This window comes from Argopecten irradians, chromosome 16, assembly GCF_041381155.1.
Source record: "Argopecten irradians isolate NY chromosome 16, Ai_NY, whole genome shotgun sequence".
In the NCBI taxonomy this organism is placed as follows: domain Eukaryota; kingdom Metazoa; phylum Mollusca; class Bivalvia; order Pectinida; family Pectinidae; genus Argopecten; species Argopecten irradians.
The window spans coordinates 15969779-15982054 of NC_091149.1; the positions used below are offsets into that span (position 1 = coordinate 15969779).

The window sequence follows — 12276 nt, forward strand, 5'->3', positions numbered from 1 at the left end:
TTTTTTTTTTAAACTTTGTAAGTAATTGCATTGACCAACAATATGAGAGGATAGTGTTGCATTTGTATCATAATCTGTTGTTATGACGACTTCTGGAATTTATGAACCTTTACGATTGTAGTTATGACTTATATTCTTAAACAGATCATCTTCACATCTTAAAACAATTATCTGGGAACCGTTTGATGATTCTCGTATTCCTACCGATGGGAAGTTCTAAGGTTTTCAGTAACTCTTTTAAGTTAAGTTTGGTATTTTCCTGTCTCGAAACTAAAACTGTTTATACGTGTACAGTTTACTACCACTCTAAGGTCCCCTCCTAAATAAGTCAAGATAGGTATAAGTGTATATATAATATCATAGGGCTGAATTATCAGACAGTCTTTTATAACTGGACGTCTTAGTTTATGATGACGATGATAGGGACTTTATTGCTGTTTACATATTTCAGAGTATTAATATTGGTACCCGTGGGTGGGTGTCGGAGTGGGTGGACATCAATAATGACCGTCTACCAGAGTTCAGGTATAATGTACTGTTCCATATATCACGTATATGTGAAACTATTTATAAGCAAAATGATGACGCACTTGTATTTCTCTTAAGATAGAAGAAGTCCCTTCCTTTCTTTCAACGAAAAGACGTGAAAATATATAATAGCCCACCTGTTTTATAATAGTAATCTAGCTAACTACCCATTGAATTCTAGATAATTGCATTAGAGTAAATTGTTAAGCGATAATATCCTAGAAGGTTGGCTTTCAGCATTACGGATAACTGATCAGTTCAAAAAGGTCACGTGTGGAATAAGAAAAGTTTGATAGGCTAACGACAACTAATGACTTGGTGGAAAACTTATGGCAAAATAATTTTGGGCGTAGTTGAGTAACAAATTATATGCACAGGGAAACATTTACAGGCCACATGCTATTGATGAATTTATACGTACAATATTAAAAGTGAAGTTACAAAAAGCCATTGACTTTGTGGATACGTATCCTTAGTTTACCTCACGTTTAGATCTTTACGTACAAACTGTTTTTATTATTGATCGAATAAGTCATAACTGATACTGTCTTCAAATATGATAATAACAGCTCAAATCTTATCAAAATACAGCTCAATCCTCTCGCCTCCTTTCATAGACGGCAATTACTCTCAACATTCCAACACTCTGGTAACCTTTCGGGTTGAGCAATCAATGTTCTGCTTCCATAATCGTGAAAGTATTTTTAGGAGAAGAAATAGAATTCAGGAATTGGCAAATCCTTTTAAGTGGGCAGTCACATTCACTTTATATATTGCATGTTTATGCCGGAACGAAGTGTCGTTTGCAGCGATATAGCTAGATGATGAAGGTGTATTTTTTTTTATTAAACCGAAGCAAATAGGGAGTAGAGGTCAGCAGCGCCAAATCCCGAATCTTTAAAACGAAGTGAGAATAAGGGATATGAAGTTCAAACATACTGATATATTTGCACTAAAATTGATATGATGTCAGTTCTACCAAACTAACCCCTGGAAAATGCGAGTCACACTGTAATTTGATTACAATATAGAGGATCTGACAACATCCCATTCGAGGTCACTTTCGGATGACCTTTTGCTCACTGTACTTTAGTTTAAATGTGTTACCGTTAATGTTACCGCTACAACTACTACTGCAAACGACAATGGATCGCAGAATTTATATATATGTAACTATGTTGAGCACTTTCGGCGAAATGACTTTATATATGAAAACGATTCTGACAGCTATAGTATATTTCAAACTATATCGTCCCGTCTTGGAAGTAATTTGATTGGTCAATTTCAGATGTCATCAGAACGTGACCTCATATTAAATGTTGTTAGATCCTTATCAGATTCAGTGAGGATAGGGATCTGCGTTTCAATCAGATTAGTCAAACGGTTAAAAAGGTACCATATTGTCATGTTTAAAAGATGTCGATACTAGTCCCGGTACTTGGATGATATATTATTGAGAGGTGATATCTGTAATGAACTGTTCACAAAACAGCGGGAACATTTTCCTATAATATATTCTTTTTGTTTGATCGTCAATACATTCCCTGATGTGTGTCGTGCACCATCAAAGTCTGTTATCTAATACAAACAAATACTTCAATGCACTGATAACTACGTGTAGTTACGAGTACGCAATCTCAATTTCGTGAAACCCACTGGGATGAGTTTGAGGTTATCGTTCATGTAAGGGACGATTTTTTTAGAATGAACTCTTGTGACTATCATTTTTTTATAAAGCGACAGACTGGTTCTAAATAAATATAAGATGAAATTTTAAGTTACATCAGTATCCATTTATATTTTTACGTGTCGCATATCATAAAATGTAAATAACACGGCGTCAATTCCATATTGGAGCCAGGGAAATTAGTTTTTGTTTATTAAGATATTGCTATATATAACCAACGTCATATAAAACATTAAAACAATTACATATAAAGGAAACAGATAACGTTTTATTATAACAACATATCTTATTATAAGATGATATATGAATACAATTTCATCACTAACATAATTAATATCAAAATACCATTAACTTTTAGTAAAAATATGACAAAAATAATCTGAAATAAATCGCGGCGTGAGTTCAAATCAAAATTTGAATATGCCCCTAATAAAATCCTTATGCTATAATTAATTTATAATCAAACCAACGGAGAGAATAGTTCTAAACGTTCGACATATCTCGTCATCAAACCTGCTATCGATGAAAAATTGAGAAAACTGTTTTTGTTTGGCTAGGGGTGTCGTCTTTTTACAATATATTTCAATGCAGATGTCAACGAACCGCATGTTTTAAATCTACAAAAAATAAACGCGAGAAAATAAAATTGACTTAAATTCGGGTTTACAATGCAAATCTCTAAATTAATTTTATTTCGGCAATAATGTTATCAGCGTCGTGCTAAGAGCGAAGTAATACCCAAATGACATGAAACATGGATTAAACCAACCATTCGAATTCAAGCGAAAGCAATCTAATGTCAACTCTATGGGAAATGCACAGCAGGTATTGTTCAAACAATCAAAGATAACTTTGAAACATAAGTGCCCTGGGTCTCCAGATAACGGTATGTTTGCTAGAATTTAAACTTCCTGGTCCAGGTGACAGATACATAATCAGTGTTATCATTATAAATGTCCAACACTCTCGTAATACCGAGAAATCAAAATTAGTATGATATTGTAAGTTTATTTTACCCATCTAGTCCCGATTTCGCAGATTAATGTCACTATACAAACAATTTAATTAAAATAAATTAAATATCAGATTTCATAATGCGGTTCGCTTATTTTTCTGCCGTTTCCCTTATTATTGCGCGTAAGATGACTATCATTACGCCAAACAGCAAAACAAAGAAGTGATTCTTCATTTGTAACATATATTACACAGAAAATCTTGTATTTGCTTGGTGTTGTAATCTCATCTTAAATCGATATATGTATTTTCTTGTGATTATATAATTTTAAGGAAACTTTCCTTTTTGTTTTGAAAGTTACATGTTGAACTGATTATTAGTGTTTTTATTAATGTAAGTTGGTAAACAATGGATTTTATAATAAAATCGGTGTTTTGTTTGCTTTGTTTTTTTTTATAAAAACATGGGAAGATAATAAGCATTTATATTATCTATATAACAAATGAATTTGAAGAATCAACACACACATTCAAATATAATTTTTCTTAACGTTTTTGAGTACTAGTAAACATAATATATGGTTTCTCAGAAAAGAATGGTCGCTGATATTTTCTTTTGAAATGTTTGCAATTCCAACAAAAAATTTCATTGTATGCAAATTAAATTCACCATTCAACAGACGAAATCAGAATTAACGAAAACTGCTTGCAGGAAAATAGATAAAGCACTTCATAAAATATTTCCGTTAGAAAACCGAGAAATAAAATTTCCAATAAAACATAAGTCACAAGACCAATTATGGCCTCACTTTTGGTCTTGATCTGAGCATTCGCCCCTGTGATGAAGGCTCTGGGTTCTGTTCCAAGGCCGAGACACACCAAAGTTTATGATAATGGTAGTTTCTGCTCCTGCTTAACGCTAAGCAAACATGGAGTGGGACGACTGGTTCGCCCGTTGTCAGTATAATGTGACCGGGTGGGGTGTGTTGTTTGGTGTCTTCGGTGGTATGCTTAAGTGATATAGCACTATAAAAAAGGCAACAGTTCCACTATACAAGAAGACACAACATGAATATACTGCAGTCTTCCAAAACACGCACATTGCAGAACATACAAGCAACACACCGCATACATGGGAGACCGTCCTTACATGACCCTGGCTGTTAATAGGACGTTAATTAATTAATTAATCAAACAAACAATAGACCAATCATGCTGACACAAAAACAAGTTCATATTCAGAAATAAATTAGTAATATGATGAAATAAGCGATTTTCAATATAGTTGCACATTTTGTATTCTTAATATCGTTTCACATACTGCTATAGACAAAGAATCTCTAAATGTTCAGTTTTGGAAAACATACATCAGATTTGTATTTGTAATGAATTTGTAAAAAGAAAGTGAAGTTAATAATGCATAAAAAGGTGATAGTTTTTATAGTTTGTCCTAGTGTTTGGACCAATACAAATTCATAATTTCCATATATATATATTTGCATTGTAACCATGGATATTACCTTTCTTATGTTGGCAGTATTTGAACTCTTTACATGTCCAGTTTTATTTTCAATATTCTTCCTTAAAGTTTAGGGCTTTGATTATATTGATAGGACATAACAGAGGAAAGCATCAATATAGTTAAATCCTTGACATAATAGTGATTTAGACAAATTAGGACATTTTTAAAAGTATGCAAACCATCGCAATTTATATTTTGGAGAACGTCGAAATATCAAACATATAACCTTAATGTATCAAAATAAAACCAAAATTAATCTGTTTTTACATATAAAGCGTCATGAATTAAACTGACATCAATGTCAAATTTTAACAAATTACCACGGGACCGATTTACACCAGATAAGTAGAATTAATTTGTAATTCCTTAAAAGTTAAATATTACTGAAAAAATATGATATACATGTGATTAAGGCAAATTCATAAAACTGTTTTCAATGCAAATTAAAGAACCTGCCTATTTTACTTGATACGGAAACAATACAATCGTACAATTTGCAACAGAAGCAACTATCGTATGGAAAATCATATTCAATAATTACAAGCAAAATATTGTAAATTCCAGTAAAGTTCATAAACTCCAAAACACATGTTGGTAAGTTAGGTTATATTACTATCTCAATTAAATTAAAAAAATGAAATATTTATATCATATAAATATGATATAATAATTAAACAATATAAATATATCGTCTCAAATTTGTGCATGGTTCACATACCGAATATTGGTTCTTGGTCATGCTTTCCATCCAATTGATGTTGATGAAATTGAATCAATGTAGTAACGTCAAGTCATTAATTCATGCTAAGAATCCAGACAATACTACACCGGTAATTTGAAAAAGCGAATACCAATTTTCCCAACTTCCAAATAATCGGCACGTGTACGTAGACATACTTAAAAGATTCAAACAAGTTAAATCAAATATAATTCTAGTAACATTTTATCTCCGAAAATATACAACAACTATAGGAGCCTACTTCGATTTCTCGAAACAAACGTGCGGAAATAGTGAAAACTTGTTTTTCTCCTAACGTAACTTACATTAACATTTTTGAGAAACACAATAATTTACAAAAAAAAAACAATAAAAAACAATGAGCGTAGAAGACAAAAGTAGACTTCAAAATGATTCTTCCCTGCGTCGTAGAATATGGGCACGATTCTGTATCCAATCTGAACGCACGTGTCTTGACAACACCTTATCCACTTTAATATGAAGTGAAATGAAACGCTGGCTTATATATTTTGCTTTAACTGAATCTATTAACCAATGTCATGTCCTTTTCTTCCAGTCAATTATTGTTATCAGTAAATCGATGTGACGTAACGGTATTATTAATATATAACATAACTAACCATTCCTTTGCCATAAATTCTAAATCTCTAACGACTTCCTGGTCAAAATCAGAATTAGTCACCAACAGTCGAAAGAGAACTTGTGTGAGTATTGTTAATGATACCCAAGTATCATAAATAAAAACAACCCATTTAAGAGGTTTGGCACTTGTTTCAGCTTGTGTTTGATTAATGTTTATTTTAGTCCAGGTTAACGATTTTGTCATTCGAAGATCATGAGTTGTAGATAGACCTCGTACCTCCTTCCTGAATAAGAGAGGGTGTTATGCAAAAGTGAACGTTAACAGTCACTGTGTTCCCTCTAAAACACGTACACTAAAACTATTTTTGGAGTATCAGTTCATTCTTTAATCTAAAGTTGTCAAAGTAAGGACGGCTGGCAACCTGAACATTATAATTGTTTTCACCCAGGAGAGCGCTCACTCAAGTTTCCAAAATAGTTCAAATAATAACAATTATAAACATACAAAATAGAAATGAAGATAATGGTTGTAATGTACCTGATGGGTTTGAATTTAAATAGTAGATAAACACATACCAAAACATATCACAAAATTGATCTATAAAATCATATTTCAAAAGCAATTTTGAAATTATTATAGTAACTGAATTTATGTTGATATAAATAGGTGATTATGATTGCTATGTAAATTGCATGTAAGTTGCATTATCACCATAAAAAGTTTTTGTTTTATTTTCCAAGATGTTTATCATTATTTTAAATCCTGTCTTAGCGATCACCTCTGTAGAACAACAACCTACTTGATATGACTCTAAGGGCCCTGAGGTACCAATATCTTCATTGTTTGCATTTAGTATATCATTTTTTGTATTTCAGGTGTCTCTATAATATAGTGAGTATTCAGTCTTTGATCACTAATAACAGTAACCAATTGCAATATGAACAGTAGTTTCTTTCAAATATAATGCTGAAATAACGATTGTTTGGTAAACAAAATTGACCGAAATCAATCTTATTACTGTGTTTGATTAATCACGTCTCATAAATAGCCAGGGTCATGTAAGGACGGCCTCCCATGTATGCGATGTGTAGTATTAATGAAGTGCTTGGTGCCTGTTTTGGGAAATCTTAATAGATATTTTTACATAGACTAGTTGTTTGATCAATTGGAATTTATTATGTAATGTTAAGCCGGATAATCAAAACACGTATTACACTTATGATACTTACAAAAAAATTGTTGCAGATAAGCTTCTTAGACTTTTAATCGTTTTGCAAAGTCATTCTTCATTTCAGTTGATCATACTTTAATAAAGTGAGGTAAATTATATAACAAAGTTGATATATTGGATCCGGCGGTCACCATACACCTGTGTGAGGAAATCAATTTCTTTGCGTTATCGCTCAGCATACCTATATCACCTAGGAAGTATTTGGCACCTCTGATAAATATTACAACAGAACATGCATATTGATTATTGGCTGAAATTTGAGGTGCACTTCCTGAATAATCTCAAGGTCAGTTAAAGGTCATTGAAGACATTTTGATAGTCACGCGTGGGAAGAATGATATTTGACATTTTAGAATATGGACATATCTAAAGAAAGAGCATCCTGCTGTGAGAATAGCGTTTACTATGACGGTCTATCAATACGTATATCTTAAAAAAAGTTAAAACTACATACAGGGGAACTTGTTAAAGTACTGTACTTGCTTCTAACAAAACCAGACATGCTTCAGTGAGATACCACTACAAAATGGGCAAATTTTTCCACTTGTGCAGAGACACAACACTAACATACCGCAGCCCCCTAAAATATACAGATTATCACAAAAACACACTGCATATAGTGGAGACATCAATGACTATCTATCAATATGACTTAAACTAATAAAGCGACCAACTAGAATATTTTCTGAAGTTCGTTATTTTACTAAAAAATTCCGTAATATTTTTAATCTACGACCAAGGACGTCATAATAGTCTTTACAAACCTGATATTACATATTATGGTTTAATTTCAAAACCTATTTTGCATGACGTTTAGTTTTTGCTAAATATGCCATAAATGTCTGTATCTACTTGAATTGAAGTGATGAAAACATGAGTATCCGGAGAAACGCGCTGACGTACGGTTAATACCTGTCTGGACACCCCAACGACTCGGGCAGCGATTTAAAGGATAATTAAGGATTTAATTATGGTAATTTATTACCATTTTGAAGTAAAATATAAACTTAAAAACATTTACATATTGCAAAGAATTTTCCCAATACTGTTCACGATTCCTATATCTGATATAACAATTTTCGATATACCAGTTCAGTTTTTGTTTTTCTAAATTTTCAAACAAGAATTTCTTCCTAGTATTTTGTTCTGTATATATGTTAAAACTAACCTTAGTCTTGCAAACAATTATTTTTCCTCTTATTTTAAAAATTGGCTTTAGAAAACACTTTGTAAACGATATAATGCGGTTGAAGATATTTCCAACAGACGTATTTAACCTCTGTAAGCATACTTTCATACCATTTTCGTTTAGATAATCTCCTAACAGTGATTTACGTATTACTTACTTTACTAATAGAACAATGGAAATCTGCATGAACTTTAACATCGTTTGCCTTGAACTATCATTAAAATTTAATTATTTCATTCATTCATTTATCATTTAACTTTGTCTTGTTTCGGCACTTTTAAATTATATAATCTACTTTTTGTGCTTTACATATTGGGTATTGATTTATTCGTTTTTTTTACCATTGTGATTTAAATGTGAATATAAAGTAACATCCATGTATAACATTGATAATAAAACAGTCAAAAAGTTAAAATTTGTGAGTGATAAATTATTCTGAAATTATAATACAATGGTAGAATAATTTATCTCATTTGGTTAGTCAGAAATGTGTAAATATCTGTCCATCAATATTGATATTGACTTGGAATGAGTGAAAACATATAATGTATTCTGATATTACATAGTTACCTAACTACGGCGGCGTATTAAGGCCACTACAAAGTTTTATTTATCTTGTACGTACAAGTTAGTATCTTGTACGCACAAGATAGTATCTTGTACGTACAACATAGTATCTTGTACGTACAATTTAGTATCTTGTACGTACAAGATAGTACCTTGTACGTACAATAGTATCTTGTACGTACAACTTAGTATCTTGTACGTTCAACTTAGTATCTTGTACGTACAAGATAGTATACTGTTGAAACTCTCGGTATTAAAGGCTGTGGCTGGTTTACTGTCACAATGGCATCGCATGAAGCTATACGTATATTACGTTAGCTTTGTTTAAGCCAAAGGGAGAAAAGAATACCTTCCGAACACATATATGTAAATGTTTATAACAGAGTATTTACTATGATCATCATTTGGACACTTATTGATGTGTTTATATATGTCTAATAAACACAAAAACACATATGAAATAATTTGTTTTGCTTTTGTTGTCTGTGCAATCAGTAACTCATTCGAATTAGGGCATAATGCCTAGGATTTTTTTGGAGGCAGTTAATTATTTTCAATACTACTATTTTGAAGTAAAATAAATGCTCAAACATTTCCAATAATGACACCATTGTGAAGTATTTAACTTTTATTACTAAAAGAAAATTACGAATTTGTTTGTTCCTCTTTTTAATAGATAAAACTTAATCGGAGATGTTTCATATCCATTTTATCACTAAATGTATCTTATCTATAAGACAAACGACTATACAGTTTTCTCGAAAGGAACTATACAGTGTCAGTTTCAAAATAATGCAAGTGACTTCAAATTACGATTGTGAAAAAGATATTGTTCTCATTAATATATATTTGTATTTTTAATATTGTCAAATAAGTTAATAAACCTGTGATCGTGCTTGAAGCAATGCAAAGTAGACCGATTATCTTTAATTACGAAAAATATCAGGCGGGTGACTCAATTCTGCGGTGATGAACAGCAGTTCAACTCAACTTGTATGTTCAAGATACTAAGTTGTACGTACAAGATACTATAAGTTGTACGTACAAGACAGTAACTTGTACGTACAAGATAGTAAGTTGTACGTACAAGATACTAACTTGTACGTACAAGATACTAAGATGTACGAACAAGATACTAACTTGTACGTACAAGATACTAAGTTGTACGTACAAGATAATAACTTGTACGTACAAGATACTAACTTGTACGAACAAGATAATAACTTGTACGTACAAGATAAATAAAATTTTGTAGTTGCCCTAATACGCCGCCGTACCTAACCATGTAAGTAGGTTCGCATTATAAAATCACGATTTTAAGTAATTGTTCTAAACTTCATTTGGTGTATTCTATTCCTATAAGTGGGTTTTGATATACCAATACATTGATAAAGTACAATATACCGTCAATAAATCCCACCTTCGGTCATTATGATGTCACAATCATCGGAAGGTATAACTAATCGATGGTATTTTGGTATCTCGACGTTTCTTTTCTGAAGAATACTGCAAATTGGTATTTAATGATGTATTCTTCTGAGGTTTCTGTCCCGTTAAAGTCTGGTTTCAACAAAGATCGAAGAATTTATGAGATTTTCAAATAAAATCTATCAATATATGTAGCTAGTAGCCAGTTTCAAATTTTGTCAAAAAATTACAATTCTATTTTTAGAAGATTTTTTTTTATACGGGAATTTTAAGAAATGGCCAATTTGGTGGTCATTTTAAAAATGTTCTTTTTTTCACTTTGGGTAAAGCCGAAGTTTTAACTTTTTTTACTGAAATTGTTTTTGCTTAAATCATCACTGCGCCAGTTTTTTTAGCTGTATCGAGCTTATTTTTGCTGTAAATGTTTACTGGGTTCGTGGTAATTAAAATATTAAAATTTTGAGAATTAATGTGTGAAATGATACATTTTTATCACTTTATTATTACATTTAATGGTAATTTGAGCGGTTTATTTTTTACTCTAAAATACTGGAAAATCACAAAAATTTCAAATGGGGCAAAAAAGTAAGCACACGGACTCCCCATTTTTCTGCCTAATTTAGAAAAAACTACCTTTTTCCTGTCGATATGCTAAGTATTAACAAAAGTTTAATAACAGAAAGTTTTCTATAAAGGGTTAAATTTGGCAAAAATGGTGCATTTTGTAGCTCATAATTAAGGGGTAGGGGTAGCATATGTTGTTATTCTAACAAAAAATATTAGTCTTATGAATCAAAACTGATATATTTTTAAAGAAGACTAATGGAAAATAAATTCTTCAAACATCCATACATATCAAACACCTCTTTAGTAAATTATAGCTTTAATCTCTTGTGTATGAGGTCAAAACGGCAATATTCCCATAAAATCCAATATCTTGCCAACAAGGTACCTTTGAGTGACAATAGCTCAAAAACGAGCACACGGACATGTTTTCTTTTCATTTTCATGGTATGAACTTCTATTTCAAAAAATCTATATGAGAAAAAAATTTTAATACAAGAAAATTTTGACGTTTTAAGGGAGTTCGTCCTTAACCATATACTTATAAAACATAAAAGATATGAAAGAAGAATTTTGCGATGGAAACCGTTTCATATTTACCTGCACAGATTTCCTTCTCCACTTCATAATATAACCTTAATTTATATCACGGATACTTGTTCATGCTCTACTGACACGACCTCTATTCTTTAAATCTACCAGACATCAATAAGCGATGTAAGCTAAACAAACGTTAATAGTACTTAACATTATATTGCTGGTAAACTTTATGACTTCGGGTGTAACCCTTCACTGTCTGAAGTGTATGCCAGTTTGATTTATAATGAAAGGGCCAAATCATACAACAGCAAGCTTGTATTCCTGACATAACGTGATGTTTAGCTTGGTAACTAGAGAATATCAAGATTAAAAATATATATATAAGTAGCCCGTCTTCCTTGCTATTTAAGAGACGAGTAATTTTTGACTGATTTACTTATGTTGAAAATGAAAACAAGATTATTCTTTCAAAAAGTTACAATTTCAAACTGGAGGAATGTGCGAAATTATTTATATTATTCTCATCTTACAAATATTTTGAAACTCAATGTCTAAATTGACGGATTGCCACGTGACTGTGCAGTATTTATTGTTTGCTTCGACATTAAATAGATACACGTGCGTTTGAGAGCACGATGCGTGGCTATATTACAACTGGCGATCGGTCAATAAATAACCTTTCATATTTTAATTCCCTGTTGAATCCTGGGATAAGGTTTATGCTGGTAATTGCTAAAGGCATCA

At 31.6% G+C, this 12276-nt stretch overlaps 1 protein-coding gene across 2 annotated transcripts in view; it reads right to left on the bottom strand.

The window, feature by feature from the left end:
- The window catches only part of LOC138310208 (chitin synthase chs-2-like), a 39212-nt gene that overhangs the window by 16386 nt on the left and 10550 nt on the right, over positions 1–12276 (bottom strand). The window contains exon 1 of one of the 2 annotated variants that reach the window (XM_069251327.1): positions 5410–5900. The exons of the other annotated variant lie outside the window; for it this stretch is intronic. Within the exon in view, the coding sequence (XP_069107428.1) occupies positions 5410–5439 (30 nt within the window). The 5' untranslated portion in view covers positions 5440–5900. Of the gene's footprint in view, positions 1–5409; positions 5901–12276 lie in introns of those variants that run through there. 2 annotated transcript variants of the gene reach the window in all.